An 18,112-nucleotide genomic window follows, 5' to 3' on the forward strand; every position below is an offset into this window, starting at 1 on the left:
AATAAAGGTACAATAAAAAAAACTATGTCATGAATGGCTTTGTTCATGACAACCAAGGTTACGGACTCAACCCCTGGTTCTATGAACCTAGGGCAATCAATCCCCATCTTCAAATCAGGCAACCCATAGTTAAAACACTGCCGGGTTGGGTAAGAGTAGGAGGATACATATGCAAATAAAAGATAACTGGTCATTGGTCAGAATAATCAGATCAGATTGTGATGTCATGCTGTGTGCTGAAATTCCAGGCATTCTTTTTTTTTTTTTTTTAAACCTCTTACACTAAAAGGGCATTATCATTCATATTCATAATGTTGGTGTTATTTCAACCTCATAGTGTGGAAAATAAATACATAGAAATCACGTTGACTGCACTGCCCCTTTCACAAATGATACGATATTCATATACATGGGACGAAGATTCACCTTCCAACAGGACAATGATCCTAAACACACAACCAAGACCAAGCAGGAGTGGCTTCGGGACAAGTCTCTGAATGTCTTTTGAGTGGCCCAGCCAGAGCCCGGACTTGAACCTAATCTAACATCTCTGGAGACCTGAAAATAGCTGTACAGCGACGCTTCCCACCCAACCTGACAGAGCTTGAGAGGATCTGCAGAGAAGAACAGGAGAAACTCCCCAAATACAGGTGTGCCAAGCTTGTAGCGTCATACCCAAGAAGAGTCGAGGCTGTAATCGCTGCCAAAGGTGCTTCAACAAGGTCCTGAGTAAAGGGTCTGAATACTTATATTCTTTTTGCTTTGTCATTATGGGGTTTTATTGTAAAATAAGTCCGTAATGTAACAAAATGTGGAAAACGTCAAGAGGTCTGAATACTTTCTGAAAGCACCGTGCCTCATAAACAAAGCACCGTGCCTCATAAACAAAGCACCGTGCCTCATAAACAAAGCACCGTGCCTCATAAACAGGCCAGTGAGTATTTCAGAAGATCATTTTCGCTAGGACACGTGATTTTCAAGATGTCAACAAACGTCATTAAAAGTCAAGACGTTTAAAAACTAGCACAGAAGATGAGGTGATTCTGAAGCTACGATATGACACATCAATATCCACAACTGTTATGGATATCATAACTGGAAAAAACACACACTGACAGTGAAAAGAGAGAAACCAATCACAGACCACAAACATTGACGAACGAGAACGTTTCATGATAATCCAATGTATGTTCTACTAAAAAGTTTTCCTGAAAAAAACCCTCATGAAAGTTACATTGCCTGTACCCTATATCTTTACTAGACTGTAAACAAAACAGGACCCTTCCATTTGGCCTGCATTGTTCATTTAACATCTAATCTTCAGAAGTAATACCGGGGGACTGCTGTGAGCTGAAAAACAAGCTCTGTGAACCCTTTCTTAAATAAATGAAATATGATTGACTGAAAAGCCTTTGAGACTGTGTATCCTACTCTGTAATGGTCAAAATTCATACCATTTCTTACATAGACTTATTAAATAAAGTCTGAACTCCAACATTTAGACCTAAAGTATAATTATACACATGGTTTCATTTGGAAACCACACACTTTATTTGTAGATGCTCAGGTTGGCCATTCTACGAAATGTCTCATATACACGCATGGCTATTTCAGTGTAAGTGAACTCTATCTGGGAGGAACATCCAATGACTAGTGGCGAGGCCAGCCTCCCTCATGCTGCAGCACGCTCTGCACGGCACGTAGCACAACCATTAAAACATGCTCCCTCTGGAGAGGGGCCAGGAGTCAGAGTTGGAACACAGTTTATTACCTCTTCCTCCTCCTCCTCCTCCTCCCGCTCAGTGGCCCTGTAGAAACCCTACAGCACAACGAGTTGTACACGTGAGACGTGCAGAGAGTCGTTGTTGACATGGATAACTGGTTGTCTTGGTTACCCGGTAGTCCTGTAGATGACAACACACCCGCAGGGGTAGGAGCCTGTAGATGACAACACACCCCCAGGGGTAGGAGCCTGTAGATGACAACACACCCCCAGGGGTAGGAGCCTGTAGATGACAACACACCCCCAGGGGTAGGAGCCTGTAGATGACAACACACCCCCAGGGGTAGGAGCCTGTAGATGACAACACACCCCCAGGGGTAGGAGCCTGTAGATGACAACACACCCCCAGGGGTAGGAGCCTGTAGATGACAACACACCCCCAGGGGTAGGAGCACAGGCGGTTCCAGTGTCAATACCTTCAGTCCCTTTGCCAGATCGACAAAAATTTAAATGAAACATATTCTAAACCTTCGTAAATGTTAACTTTGAGACATGTATAAATCTGATGTTTTAACCTTCTGTTAAACACTTAAACCAGTGTTTTTACACAAGATATATGATATATGAGCCTTGTGAAATGTCCTAGGCTAAATCAACAGATGGAATCGGATCGCTTTACATATACGGAACAGAAAGATTTGATGAGTCTCGGTGTTACGAGCCCAGGGAGTCTGCTATAATGGTAATAATACGGTTTCTAAGATGTTGATGGAACCGGATAGAGGAACAGGAACTAACACGCAGACAGGCTTCATGACGACTGAACCCGAACAAGTCTCTGTTCCAGGAACATTCTGAGCTCTGCTTTCTGCACGTGGCTTCTTCTGGGTTAAACGAGGTGCATACGTTTCATATACAATACCATGCCTCCAAGATGTATGGGTGAAGTTACGTCCACATCCTAGTGTTTGTTTGGAAACATACTGCTCTCTAAACGCTACCACTGTTGTACTAAAGATACGCTATACCCACAGCAGTATGTGAAGACCCCTTCACATGAGTGGAGCCACACTACATCAGACACAGACGTTGCTGACAGGTGGATAATATCGAGCACAGAGCCATGCAATCTCCATAGACAAATCTGGGATTGGCGGATGCCAGGAGAACTATCTACCCGAAATGAATAGTGCCAACTGTAAAGTTTGGTGGAGGAGGAATAATGGTCTTGGTCTGTTTTTAATGGTTTTAGCTAGGCCTCTTTCAGCATGACAACGCCCCCATGCACAAAAGCGAGGTCCTTACAGAAAAAGTTTGTCGAGATCGGTGTGGAAGAACTTGACTGGCCTGCTGAGAGTGACCTAGGCCCCATAAAACACCTTTAGTATGAATTGGAACGCTGACTACGAGCCAGGCCCAATCGCTCAACATCAGTACCCGACCTCACTGATGCACTTGTGGCTGAATGGAAGCAAGTCCACTCAGCAATGTTCCTACATCTAGTGGAAAGCCTTCCCAGAAGAGTGGAGGCTGTTATAGCAGCAATGTTCCTACATCTAGTGGAAAGCCTTCCCAGAAGAGTGGAGGCTGTTATAGCAGCAATGTTCCTACATCTAGTGGAAAGCCTTCCCAGAAGAGTGGAGGCTGTTATAGCAGCAATGTTCCTACATCTAGTGGAAAGCATTCCCAGAAGAGTGGAGGCTGTTATAGCAGCAATGTTTCTACATCTAGTGGAAAGCCTTCCCAGAAGAGTGGAGGCTGTTATAGCAGCAATGTTCCTACATCTAGTGGAAAGCCTTCCCAGAAGAGTGGAGGCTGTTATAGCAGCAATGTTCCTACATCTAGTGGAAAGCCTTCCCAGAAGAGTGGAGGCTGTTATAGCAGCAATGTTCCTCCATCTAGTGGAAAGTCTTCCCAGAAGAGTGGAGGCTGTTATAGCAGCAATGTTCCTACATCTAGTGGAAAGCCTTCCCAGAAGAGTGGAGGCTGTTATAGCAGCAATGTTCCTACATCTAGTGGAAAGCCTTCCCAGAAGAGTGGAGGCTGTTATAGCAGCAATGTTCCTACATCTAGTGGAAAACCTTCCAGAAGAGTGGAGGCTGTTATAGCAGCAATGTTCCTACATCTAGTGGAAAGCCTTCCCAGAAGAGTGGAGGCTGTTATAGCAGCAATGTTCCTACATCTAGTGGAAAGCCTTCCCAGAAGAGTGGAGGCTGTTATAGCAGCAATGTTCCTACATCTAGTGGAAAGCCTTACCAGAAGAGTGGAGGCTGTTATAGCAGCAATGTTCCTACATCTAGTGGAAAGCCTTACCAGAAGAGTGGAGGCTGTTATAGCAGCAATGTTTCTACATCTAGTGGAAAGTCTTCCCAGAAGAGTGGAGGCTGTTATAGCAGCAATGTTTCTACATCTAGTGGAAAGCCTTCCCAGAAGAGTGGAGGCAGTTATAGCAGCAAAGGGGACCAACTCCATATTAATGCCCATGACTTTTGGAATGAGATGTTCGACGAGCACATGTCTACATACTTTTAGTGGTTAGTAGCTCTGTGTCAGAGTTATATGTGTTTAATGGTTAGTAGCTCTGTGTCAGAGTTATATGTGTTTAATGATTAGTAGCTCTGTGTCAGAGTTATATGTGTTTAATGGTTAGTAGCTCTGTGTCAGAGTTATATGTGTTTAATGGTTAGTAGCTCTGTGTCAGAGTTATATGTGTTTAATGGTTAGTAGCTCTGTGTCAGAGTTATATGTGTTTAATGGTTAGTAGCTCTATGTCAGAGTTAAATGTGTTTAATGGTTAGTAGCTCTGTGTCAGAGTTATATGTGTTTAATGGTTAGTAGCTCTATGTCAGAGTTAAATGTGTTTAATGGTTAGTAGCTCTATGTCAGAGTTATATGTGTTTAATGGTTAGTAGCTCTGTGTCAGAGTTATATGTGTTTTATTTTTTAATTTAACCAGGCAAGTCAGTTAAGAACAAATTCTTATTTTCAATGACGGCCTAGGAACAGTGGGTTAACTGCCTGTTCAGGAGCAGAACGACAGGTTTGTACCTTGTCAGCTCGGGGGTTTGAACTCGCAACTTTCCGGTTACTAGTCCAACGCTCTAACCACTAGGCTACCCTGCCGCCCCAATGATTAGTAGGTCTGTCTCAGAGTTATATGTGTGTAATGGGTAGTAGCTCTGTGTCAGAGTTAAACGTGTTTAATGGGTAGTAGCTCTGTGTCAGAGTTAAATGTGTTTAATGATTAGTAGCTCTGTGTCAGAGTTATATGTGTTTAATGATTAGTAGCTCTGTGTCAGAGTTAAATGTGTTTAATGATTAGTAGCTCTGTGTCAGAGTTATATGTGTTTAATGGGTAGTAGCTCTGTGTCAGAGTTAAATGTGTTGAACAACCTCTTCCTCAACAGACAAAGAAGCTGATGTGGATTACAGGGAACAGAGTGCCGGAACAGGCCCCCATTCACATCGACGGGGCTGTAGTGGGTCGAGAGCTTCAAGTTTCTCGGTGTCCACATCACTTTTTTTCATTTCACCTTTATTTAACCAGGTAGGTTAGTTGAGAACAAGTTCTCAATTACATGGCAAAGATAAAGCAAAGCAGTGTGAACAGACAACACAGAGTACTTCCGGGTTGGATTTTTCTTTCTGTTATACTCACAGACAATACTTTTACAGTTTTGGAAACGTTAGAGTGTTTTCTATCCTAAGCTGTCAATTATATGCATATTCCAGCATCTTGTCCTGACAAAATATCCCCTTAACTACGGGAATGTTTATTTTTCAAAAATGAAAATACTGCCCCCTAGTCACAACAGGTTTTAATAGACCAGGTCATATCCACTGAGTGGTTTAATAGACCAGGTCATATCCACTGAGTGGTTTAATAGACCAGGTCACATCCACTGAGTGGTTTAATAGACCAGGTCATATCCACTGAGTGGTTTAATAGACCAGGTCATATCCACTGAGGGGTTTAATAGACCAGGTCATATCCACTGAGGGGTTTAATAGACCAGGTCATATCCACTGGTGGGTTTAATAGACCAGGTCATATCCACTGAGGGGTTTAATAGACCAGGTCATATCCACTGAGGGGTTTAATAGACCAGGTCATATCCACTGAGTGGTTTAATAGACCAGGTCATATCCACTGAGGGGTTTAATAGACCAGGTCACATTCACTGAGTGGTTTAATAGACCAGGTCATATTCACTGAGTGGTTTAATAGACCAGGTCATATCCACTGAGGGGTTTAATAGACCAGGTCATATCCACTGAGGGGTTTAATAGACCAGGTCATATCCACTGAGGGGTTTAATAGACCAGGTCATATCCACTGAGGGGTTTAATAGACCAGGTCATATCCACTGAGGGGTTTAATAGACCAGGTCATATCCACTGAGGGGTTTAATAGACCAGGTCATATCCACTGAGTGGTTTAATAGACCAGGTCATATCCACTGAGGGGTTTAATAGACCAGGTCATATCCACTGAGGGGTTTAATAGACCAGGTCATATCCACTGAGTGGTTTAATAGACCAGGTCATATCCACTGAGTGGTTTAATAGACCAGGTCATATCCACTGAGGGGTTTAATAGACCAGGTCATATCCACTGAGTGGTTTAATAGACCAGGTCATATTCACTGAGGGGTTTAATAGACCAGGTCATATCCACTGAGGGGTTTAATAGACCAGGTCATATCCACTGAGGGGTTTAATAGACCAGGTCATATCCACTGAGTGGTTTAATAGACCAGGTCATATCCACTGAGGGGTTTAATAGACCAGGTCATATCCACTGAGGGGTTTAATAGACCAGGTCATATCCACTGAGTGGTTTAATAGACCAGGTCATATTCATATCCACTGAGTGGTTTAATAGACCAGGTCATATTCATATCCACTGAGGGGTTTAATAGACCAGGTCATATCCACTGAGTGGTTTAATAGACCAGGTCATATTCATATCCACTGAGGGGTTTAATAGACCAGGTCATATCCACTGAGTGGTTTAATAGACCAGGTCATATCCACTGAGGGGTTTAATAGACCAGGTCATATCCACTGAGGGGTTTAATAGACCAGGTCATATCCACTGAGGGGTTTAATAGACCAGGTCATATCCACTGAGGGGTTTAATAGACCAGGTCATATCCACTGAGGGGTTTAATAGACCAGGTCATATCCACTGAGTGGTTTAATAGACCAGGTCATATCCACTGAGTGGTTTAATAGACCAGGTCATATCCACTGAGGGGTTTAATAGACCAGGTCATATCCACTGAGTGGTTTAATAGACCAGGTCATATTCACTGAGGGGTTTAATAGACCAGGTCATATCCACTGAGGGGTTTAATAGACCAGGTCATATCCACTGAGGGGTTTAATAGACCAGGTCATATCCACTGAGTGGTTTAATAGACCAGGTCATATCCACTGAGTGGTTTAATAGACCAGGTCATATCCACTGAGTGGTTTAATAGACCAGGTCATATCCACTGAGGGTTTAATAGACCAGGTCATATCCACTGAGTGGTTTAATAGACCAGGTCATATCCACTGAGTGGTTTAATAGACCAGGTCATATCCACTGAGTGGTTTAATAGACCAGGTCATATCCACTGAGGGGTTTAATAGACCAGGTCATATCCACTGAGGGGTTTAATAGACCAGGTCATATCCACTGAGGGGTTTAATAGACCAGGTCATATTCACTGAGGGGTTTAATAGACCAGGTCATATCCACTGAGGGGTTTAATAGACCAGGTCATATCCACTGAGGGGTTTAATAGACCAGGTCATATCCACTGAGGGGTTTAATAGACCAGGTCATATCCACTGAGTGGTTTAATAGACCAGGTCATATCCACTGAGGGGTTTAATAGACCAGGTCATATTCATATCCACTGAGGGGTTTAATAGACCAGGTCATATCCACTGAGTGGTTTAATAGACCAGGTCATATCCACTGAGGGGTTTAATAGACCAGATCATATCCACTGAGGGGTTTAATAGACCAGGTCATATCCACTGAGTGGTTTAATAGACCAGGTCATATCCACTGAGGGTTTAATAGACCAGGTCATATCCACTGAGGGGTTTAATAGACCAGGTCATATCCACTGAGTGGTTTAATAGACCAGGTCATATCCACTGAGGGTTTAATAGACCAGGTCATATCCACTGAGGGGTTTAATAGACCAGGTCATATCCACTGAGGGGTTTAATAGACCAGGTCATATCCACTGAGTGGTTTAATAGACCAGGTCATATCCACTGAGTGGTTTAATAGACCAGGTCATATCCACTGAGGGGTTTAATAGACCAGGTCATATCCACTGAGGGGTTTAATAGACCAGGTCATATCCACTGAGTGGTTTAATAGACCAGGTCATATCCACTGAGGGGTTTAATAGACCAGGTCATATCCACTGAGTGGTTTAATAGACCAGGTCATATCCACTGAGTGGTTTAATAGACCAGGTCATATCCACTGAGGGTTTAATAGACCAGGTCATATCCACTGAGTGGTTTAATAGACCAGGTCATATCCACTGAGTGGTTTAATAGACCAGGTCATATCCACTGAGTGGTTTAATAGACCAGGTCATATCCACTGAGTGGTTTAATAGACCAGGTCATATCCACTGAGTGGTTTAATAGACCAGGTCATATCCACTGAGTGGTTTAATAGACCAGGTCATATCCACTGAGGGGTTTAATAGACCAGGTCATATCCACTGAGGGGTTTAATAGACCAGGTCATATCCACTGAGGGGTTTAATAGACCAGGTCATATTCATATCCACTGAGGGGTTTAATAGACCAGGTCATATCCACTGAGTGGTTTAATAGACCAGGTCATATCCACTGAGTGGTTTAATAGACCAGGTCATATCCACTGAGTGGTTTAATAGACCAGGTCATATCCACTGAGGGGTTTAATAGACCAGGTCATATCCACTGAGGGGTTTAATAGACCAGGTCATATCCACTGGTGGGTTTAATAGACCAGGTCATATCCACTGAGTGGTTTAATAGACCAGGTCATATCCACTGAGTGGTTTAATAGACCAGGTCATATCCACTGAGTGGTTTAATAGACCAGGTCATATCCACTGAGGGGTTTAATAGACCAGGTCATATCCACTGAGTGGTTTAATAGACCAGGTCATATCCACTGAGTGGTTTAATAGACCAGGTCATATCCACTGAGTGGTTTAATAGACCAGGTCATATTCATATCCACTGAGTGGTTTAATAGACCAGGTCATATCCACTGAGTGGTTTAATAGACCAGGTCATATCCACTGAGTGGTTTAATAGACCAGGTCATATCCACTGAGTGGTTTAATAGACCAGGTCATATCCACTGAGTGGTTTAATAGACCAGGTCATATTCACTGAGGGGTTTAATAGACCAGGTCATATCCACTGAGTGGTTTAATAGACCAGGTCATATCCACTGAGTGGTTTAATAGACCAGGTCATATCCACTGAGGGGTTTAATAGACCAGGTCATATCCACTGAGGGGTTTAATAGACCAGGTCATATCCACTGAGGGGTTTAATAGACCAGGTCATATCCACTGAGTGGTTTAATAGACCAGGTCATATCCACTGAGGGGTTTAATAGACCAGGTCATATCCACTGAGGGGTTTAATAGACCAGGTCATATCCACTGAGTGGTTTAATAGACCAGGTCATATCCACTGAGTGGTTTAATAGACCAGGTCATATCCACTGAGTGGTTTAATAGACCAGGTCATATCCACTGAGGGGTTTAATAGACCAGGTCATATCCACTGAGTGGTTTAATAGACCAGGTCATATTCATATCCACTGAAGGGTTTAATAGACCAGGTCATATCCACTGAGGGGTTTAATAGACCAGGTCATATCCACTGAGGGGTTTAATAGACCAGGTCATATCCACTGAGTGGTTTAATAGACCAGGTCATATTCATATCCACTGAGGGGTTTAATAGACCAGGTCATATCCACTGAGTGGTTTAATAGACCAGGTCATATCCACTGAGTGGTTTAATAGACCAGGTCATATCCACTGAGGGGTTTAATAGACCAGGTCATATCCACTGAGTGGTTTAATAGACCAGGTCATATCCACTGAGTGGTTTAATAGACCAGGTCATATCCACTGAGTGGTTTAATAGACCAGGTCATATCCACTGAGTGGTTTAATAGACCAGGTCATATCCACTGAGTGGTTTAATAGACCAGGTCATATTCATATCCACTGAGTGGTTTAATAGACCAGGTCATATCCACTGAAGGGTTTAATAGACCAGGTCATATCCACTGAGGGGTTTAATAGACCAGGTCATATTCACTGAGGGGTTTAATAGACCAGGTCATATCCACTGAGTGGTTTAATAGACCAGGTCATATCCACTGAGTGGTTTAATAGACCAGGTCATATCCACTGAGTGGTTTAATAGACCAGGTCATATCCACTGAGTGGTTTAATAGACCAGGTCATATCCACTGAGTGGTTTAATAGACCAGGTCATATCCACTGAGTGGTTTAATAGACCAGGTCATATCCACTGAGGGGTTTAATAGACCAGGTCATATCCACTGAAGGGTTTAATAGACCAGGTCATATCCACTGAGTGGTTTAATAGACCAGGTCATATTCATATCCACTGAGTGGTTTAATAGACCAGGTCATATTCATATCCACTGAGTGGTTTAATAGACCAGGTCATATCCACTGAGTGGTTTAATAGACCAGGTCATATCCACTGAGGGGTTTAATAGACCAGGTCATATCCACTGAGGGGTTTAATAGACCAGGTCATATCCACTGAGTGGTTTAATAGACCAGGTCATATCCACTGAGTGGTTTAATAGACCAGGTCATATCCACTGAGTGGTTTAATAGACCAGGTCATATCCACTGAGGGGTTTAATAGACCAGGTCATATCCACTGAGTGGTTTAATAGACCAGGTCATATTCATATCCACTGAAGGGTTTAATAGACCAGGTCATATCCACTGAGGGGTTTAATAGACCAGGTCATATCCACTGAGGGGTTTAATAGACCAGGTCATATCCACTGAGTGGTTTAATAGACCAGGTCATATCCACTGAGGGGTTTAATAGACCAGGTCATATTCATATCCACTGAGTGGTTTAATAGACCAGGTCATATTCATATCCACTGAGGGGTTTAATAGACCAGGTCATATCCACTGAGTGGTTTAATAGACCAGGTCATATCCACTGAGTGGTTTAATAGACCAGGTCATATCCACTGAGGGGTTTAATAGACCAGGTCATATCCACTGAGTGGTTTAATAGACCAGGTCATATCCACTGAGTGGTTTAATAGACCAGGTCATATCCACTGAGTGGTTTAATAGACCAGGTCATATCCACTGAGTGGTTTAATAGACCAGGTCATATCCACTGAGTGGTTTAATAGACCAGGTCATATTCATATCCACTGAGTGGTTTAATAGACCAGGTCATATCCACTGAAGGGTTTAATAGACCAGGTCATATCCACTGAGGGGTTTAATAGACCAGGTCATATTCACTGAGGGTTTAATAGACCAGGTCATATCCACTGAGTGGTTTAATAGACCAGGTCATATCCACTGAGTGGTTTAATAGACCAGGTCATATCCACTGAGTGGTTTAATAGACCAGGTCATATCCACTGAGTGGTTTAATAGACCAGGTCATATCCACTGAGTGGTTTAATAGACCAGGTCATATCCACTGAGTGGTTTAATAGACCAGGTCATATCCACTGAGGGGTTTAATAGACCAGGTCATATCCACTGAAGGGTTTAATAGACCAGGTCATATCCACTGAGTGGTTTAATAGACCAGGTCATATTCATATCCACTGAGTGGTTTAATAGACCAGGTCATATCCACTGAGTGGTTTAATAGACCAGGTCATATCCACTGAGTGGTTTAATAGACCAGGTCATATCCACTGAGTGGTTTAATAGACCAGGTCATATCCACTGAGTGGTTTAATAGACCAGGTCATATCCACTGAGTGGTTTAATAGACCAGGTCATATCCACTGAGTGGTTTAATAGACCAGGTCATATCCACTGAGTGGTTTAATAGACCAGGTCATATTCATATCCACTGAGTGGTTTAATAGACCAGGTCATATTCATATCCACTGAGTGGTTTAATAGACCAGGTCATATTCATATCCACTGAGTGGTTTAATAGACCAGGTCATATCCACTGAGTGGTTTAATAGACCAGGTCATATCCACTGAGGGGTTTAATAGACCAGGTCATATCCACTGAGTGGTTTAATAGACCAGGTCATATCCACTGAGTGGTTTAATAGACCAGGTCATATTCACTGAGGGGTTTAATAGACCAGGTCATATCCACTGAGGGGTTTAATAGACCAGGTCATATCCACTGAGTGGTTTAATAGACCAGGTCATATCCACTGAGTGGTTTAATAGACCAGGTCATATCCACTGAGTGGTTTAATAGACCAGGTCATATTCACTGAGGGGTTTAATAGACCAGGTCATATCCACTGAGTGGTTTAATAGACCAGGTCATATCCACTGAGTGGTTTAATAGACCAGGTCATATCCACTGAGGGGTTTAATAGACCAGGTCATATCCACTGAGGGGTTTAATAGACCAGGTCATATCCACTGAGGGGTTTAATAGACCAGGTCATATCCACTGAGTGGTTTAATAGACCAGGTCATATCCACTGAGTGGTTTAATAGACCAGGTCATATTCACTGAGGGGTTTAATAGACCAGGTCATATCCACTGAGTGGTTTAATAGACCAGGTCATATCCACTGAGGGGTTTAATAGACCAGGTCATATCCACTGAGTGGTTTAATAGACCAGGTCATATCCACTGAGTGGTTTAATAGACCAGGTCATATCCACTGAGTGGTTTAATAGACCAGGTCATATCCACTGAGGGGTTTAATAGACCAGGTCATATCCACTGAGTGGTTTAATAGACCAGGTCATATCCACTGAGTGGTTTAATAGACCAGGTCATATCCACTGAGTGGTTTAATAGACCAGGTCATATTCATATCCACTGAGTGGTTTAATAGACCAGGTCATATCCACTGAGTGGTTTAATAGACCAGGTCATATCCACTGAGGGGTTTAATAGACCAGGTCATATCCACTGAGGGGTTTAATAGACAAGGTCATATTCACTGAGGGGTTTAATTAATTGTCACCACATTGTCACCACATACCAAACGGTCATGCTATTGTCACCACACCGTGTGTGCATACCAAACGGCACCCCATATCGTGGATTACATTTGACCAGGGTCTATAGGGCTCTACAGCAGCACGGAGCATAGCAGGGAAGAGAGTTTGGCCAGTTGCTGGTTCGAATCCCTTAATGGACTAGGTGAAAAATCTGCCTTTGTGCCCATGACCAAGGTACCTAAACCTAATTGGTAATGAATAAGAGCGTCTGCTAAAGATAACCATTATAATGTAAAGGGCCAGAGTGCCATTTGGGAAACAGCCTCGACTATTTCATGACATATGGGCCAAGATAACGATTATAAATACCCAGGGTTGAAATCACTCTGCCATTTCCTGGTTGTTAAAATTCTAATAGTTCGAATAATTTCAGTTTGTGTGACAAAACAAGCAAGTATAGTGAAGAGAATCATTGTACCATCTAAACAAAACCACTGTGAAATAAATTGAACATATGCAAAAACATATTTTCAGCTGTTTTTGTCGGTGGGGTACAAAACCGAAAGTAGAAGACACAAAAACTACACGTAATGGTGTGCATAGAAATTACACACACAAACAGAGCTACAGCATCTTAAACTTGCTTTCAATGAGAATGACAGATCTATAACTTACAATTCTATGTGAATTTGATCGGGCTGGACAAAACGTTTCATATTGCAGCTTTAACTTAACCTGGCTACTTACTTTAGTCCTTCCATTTATTGTAAAGTTTCCCAGCTGACCATTACAATGTCTGACCAGATCATCCATCCGGCTCATGAGGAAGCAGATCTTCTCACATCCGGTCTCTCGGCCCTCGATCCATGTGATCTTATCTCCCCTAATGTCTTTAGTGGAGTCCGTTTTCTGACTGACCAACTGACCGTCGGTAAACTTCCCGGTTTTATGCAACAATTTAACGTCTTCCAAGATGGCCAGCCCCGTTTCACCGCCGAGGAAGTTGTCAACAACACATATCCCATGCTTTATCATACACGGGACGATGTACTCAATGGCGAGATTCTGAGGCGTGGACCGGGTGGTGGTCTGTCCGTTGGGTTTGGTGTTCGACCCGCCTGGTTTCCCTACCGAGGAGCCAGCGCACTCTGCGTTAGTTATAAAACCTTTCATTCTTGTCTCTCCGCTCGGAGATGCGGTGTTGTCGGGTTGGACGCGTGTCTTTAGCTGTGGTGACGGTAGTGTCTGTCCCTCTATCCCCCCGGACGGTGCCGGAGGTTCGGACTTCTGTTTTGAAACCTGTGGTTTTACCTCGGATTCTTTACAGTTCACCTTGTGCATTTTCCAGTGCTGCTTCTGGTGCTCCTTGCTGCAGTAAAACGAGTTTCGACACCGGCCGCACTTTAGGAGATTCTCCATTTTCCCACAAAGTTCACAATACTGTCTTTCTCGCTCCAAGTCCAGGGCAGTCTGAGCTGCAGTCTCAAGTTTAGTCTCCATGTTTGCAGTTGGAAGTAACGTTAGCTAACTAGTGTGTTACGGTCTTTAAATCCAATCATTTACACGCGTCCTGTTACTGATTAAGTTTGGAAGTGATCCACACACAGATCGAGCCCAGCCTGCCACGCCACACCGAGTGAAACGGAAAACCAGCTCCTGATAATTTCATCACAAATATTCCATTGTTTACTTTATTTTACACGGTAATAAGAGTTTAGGTGCGTTCGAGCCCAACATTTGGATAATTCCAGTGTTCGGGACGTTTTGTAGCACGGAGCCATCGATCAGACTGTGTCGCATAACGCCGTCAGTGTTTCGACGCCTTATCTCTCTCGGAGCGTATTATTTACGCAGATTCTGTTACAAAACGTTTCTTAAACGGAAGCTATCAAAACGGGGCGGGATATACCTGCATTTGTCCAATAGAAACTCTAGTTTTAGCTGCAAATCGGAATGATAACGATTACGCCTCTGGGCTGCGTTTCGTATGTTTTTACGTTCTGAAACGGTGCTGTACTGAACGACCAGTTGAAAAAAGAGTCGGGGAACACAGTCGACATCGCCACTTCCCTTTAAATACGTTACTCCTTGCTTCAAGTCACGCATTGCCACACCCACCAAATGGCAGCAAACCTACCTCAACGTATGTTCAAGAACGTACAAGAACGTTTTGGAGAAACGTCGTTCAATACAAACAGTTGCACAACGTAGCAAACGTTCAAGCGAACTGAACGCACCCATGATGTCAACAACGAAACCTGCCTGCTGGTCCAATGCAGCAGCTGGTCCTCCCTTTAAACCTGCAATGTGGAACTTTTTGGGAGAACTGAAATTAGACTAACTATTAGAATTTTAGCCGAAAAGGTGCCAAGATGGCGGCTTGAACAGACACTTTTATACCGAGATCCGTACCAAACTTCAGAAAGATTGTGAATAAAACAAGTTTACAGTCATTACTATTTTTAATTGTTCAAGATATAAGACATTTCCTGTTACTGGAATAATAATTGGATCATTTATTTCAGCATGTCTATGCAAAGTCATGACAAAAGAAGAAAGGAAGAAGTTAGCCATTCTATTGCTAATCAACAAGAGAGAAACATGCTTATAGACAACTGCTATAACTACACTTGGCCTGTGGATAATAGCATGCTTTCAAATGCTGACTCTACGGCTTGCCAGAGGTGGAGAATGAGGATGGAACCTGAGACTCTACGGCTTGCCAGAGGTGGAGAATGAAGATGGAACCTGAGACTCTACGGCTTGCCAGAGGTGGAGAATGAGGATGGAACCTGAGACTCTACGGCTTGCCAGAGGTGGAGAATGAAGATGGAACCTGAGACTCTATGGCTTGCCAGAGGTGGAGAATGAAGATGGAACCTGAGACTCTACGGCTTGCCAGAGGTGGAGAATGAAGATGGAACCTGAGACTCTATGGCTTGCCAGAGGTGGAGAATGAGGATGGAACCTGAGACTCTACGGCTTGCCAGAGGTGGAGAATGAAGATGGAACCTGAGACTCTATGGCTTGCCAGAGGTGGAGAATGAAGATGGAACCTGAGACTCTACGGCTTGCCAGAGGTGGAGAATGAAGATGGAACCTGAGACTCTATGGCTTGCCAGAGGTGGAGAATGAAGATGGAACCTGAGACTCTATGGCTTGCCAGAGGTGGAGAATGAAGATGGAACCTGAGACTCTATGGCTTGCCAGAGGTGGAGAATGAAGATGGAACCTGAGACTCTACGGCTTGCCAGAGGTGGAGAATGAAGATGGAACCTGAGACTCTACGGCTTGCCAGAGGTGGAGAATGAGGATGGAACCTGAGACTCTACGGCTTGCCAGAGGTGGAGAATGAGGATGGAACCTGAGACTCTACGGCTTGCCAGAGGTGGAGAATGAGGATGGAACCTGAGACTCTACGGCTTGCCAGAGGTGGAGAATGAGGATGGAACCTGAGACTCTACGGCTTGCCAGAGGTGGAGAATGAGGATGGAACCTGAGACTCTATGGCTTGCCAGAGGTGGAGAATGAGGATGGAACCTGAGACTCTACGGCTTGCCAGAGTTGGAGAATGAAGATGGAACCTGAGACTCTACGGCTTGCAAGAGGTGGAGAATGAAGATGGAACCTGAGACTCTACGGCTTGCCAGAGGTGGAGAATGAGGATGGAACCTGAGACTCTACGGCTTGCCAGAGGTGGAGAATGAGGATGGAACCTGAGACTCTACGGCTTGCCAGAGGTGGAGAATGAGGATGGAACCTGAGACTCTACGGCTTGCCAGAGGTGGAGAATGAGGATGGAACCTGAGACTCTACGGCTTGCCAGAGGTGGAGAATGAGGATGGAACCTGAGACTCTACGGCTTGCCAGAGGTGGAGAATGAGGATGGAACCTGAGACTCTACGGCTTGCCAGAGGTGGAGAATGAGGATGGAACCTGAGACTCTATGGCTTGCCAGAGGTGGAGAATGAGGATGGAACCTGAGACTCTACGGCTTGCCAGAGGTGGAGAATGAAGATGGAACCTGAGACTCTACAGCTTGCCAGAGGTGGAGAATGAGGATGGAACCTGAGACTCTACGGCTTGCCAGAGGTGGAGAATGAGGATGGAACCTGAGACTCTACGGCTTGCCAGAGGTGGAGAATGAGGATGGAACCTGAGACTCTACGGCTTGCCAGAGGTGGAGAATGAAGATGGAACCTGAGACTCTACAGCTTGCCAGAGGTGGAGAAAGAGGATGGAACCTGAGACTCTACGGCTTGCCAGAGGTGAAGAATGAAGATGGAACCTGAGACTCTACAGCTTGCCAGAGGTGGAGAATGAGGATGGAACCTGAGACTTTACGGCTTGCCAGAGGTGGAGAATGAAGATGGAACCTGAGACTCTACGGCTTGCCAGAGGTGGAGAATGAGGATGGAACCTGTGACTCTACGGCTTGCCAGAGGTGGAGAAAGAGGATGGAACCTGAGACTCTACGGCTTGCCAGAGGTGGAGAATGAAGATGGAACCTGAGACTCTACGGCTTGCCAGAGGTGGAGAATGAGGATGGAACCTGAGACTCTACGGCTACCCAGAGGTGGAGAATGAAGATGGAACCTGAGACTCTACGGCTTGCCAGAGGTGGAGAATGAAGATGGAACCTGAGACTCTACGGCTTGCCAGAGGTGGAGAATGAGGATGGAACCTGAGACTCTACGGCTTGCCAGAGGTGGAGAATGAGGATGGAACCTGAGACTCTACGGCTTGCCAGAGGTGGAGAATGAAGATGGAACCTGAGACTCTACAGCTTGCCAGAGGTGGAGAATGAGGATGGAACCTGAGACTCTACGGCTTGCCAGAGGTGGAGAATGAGGATGGAACCTGAGACTCTACGGCTTGCCAGAGGTGGAGAATGAGGATGGAACCTGAGACTCTACGGCTTGCCAGAGGTGGAGAATGAAGATGGAACCTGAGACTCTACGGCTTGCCAGAGGTGGAGAATGAAGATGGAACCTGAGACTCTACGGCTTGCCAGAAGTGGAGAATGAGGATGGAACCTGAGACTCTACGGCTTGCCAGAGGTGGAGAATGAAGATGGAACCTGAGACTCTACGGCTTGCCAGAGGTGGAGAATGAAGATGGAACCTGAGACTCTACGGCTTGCCAGAGGTGGAGAATGAGGATGGAACCTGAGACTCTA

General features: G+C 44.3%; 1 protein-coding gene across 2 annotated transcripts in view; it reads right to left on the reverse strand.

Moving 5' to 3' along the window:
- egln1a (egl-9 family hypoxia-inducible factor 1a) overlaps positions 1–14,809 on the reverse strand; it is a 30,843-nt gene extending 16,034 nt beyond the window's left edge. The window contains exon 1 of one of the 2 annotated variants that reach the window (XM_064924537.1): positions 13,681–14,809. In XM_064924537.1, coding sequence (XP_064780609.1) covers positions 13,681–14,433 — 753 coding nt within the window. In that variant the 5' untranslated portion in view covers positions 14,434–14,809. The remainder of the gene's footprint in view (positions 1–13,680) is intronic. The other variant, XM_064924536.1, reaches the window with a different exon arrangement.
- Positions 14,810–18,112: the final 3,303 nt, after the last annotated feature.

Source organism: Oncorhynchus masou, chromosome 18 (assembly GCF_036934945.1).
Source record: "Oncorhynchus masou masou isolate Uvic2021 chromosome 18, UVic_Omas_1.1, whole genome shotgun sequence".
Taxonomy (NCBI): Eukaryota; Metazoa; Chordata; class Actinopteri; order Salmoniformes; family Salmonidae; genus Oncorhynchus; species Oncorhynchus masou.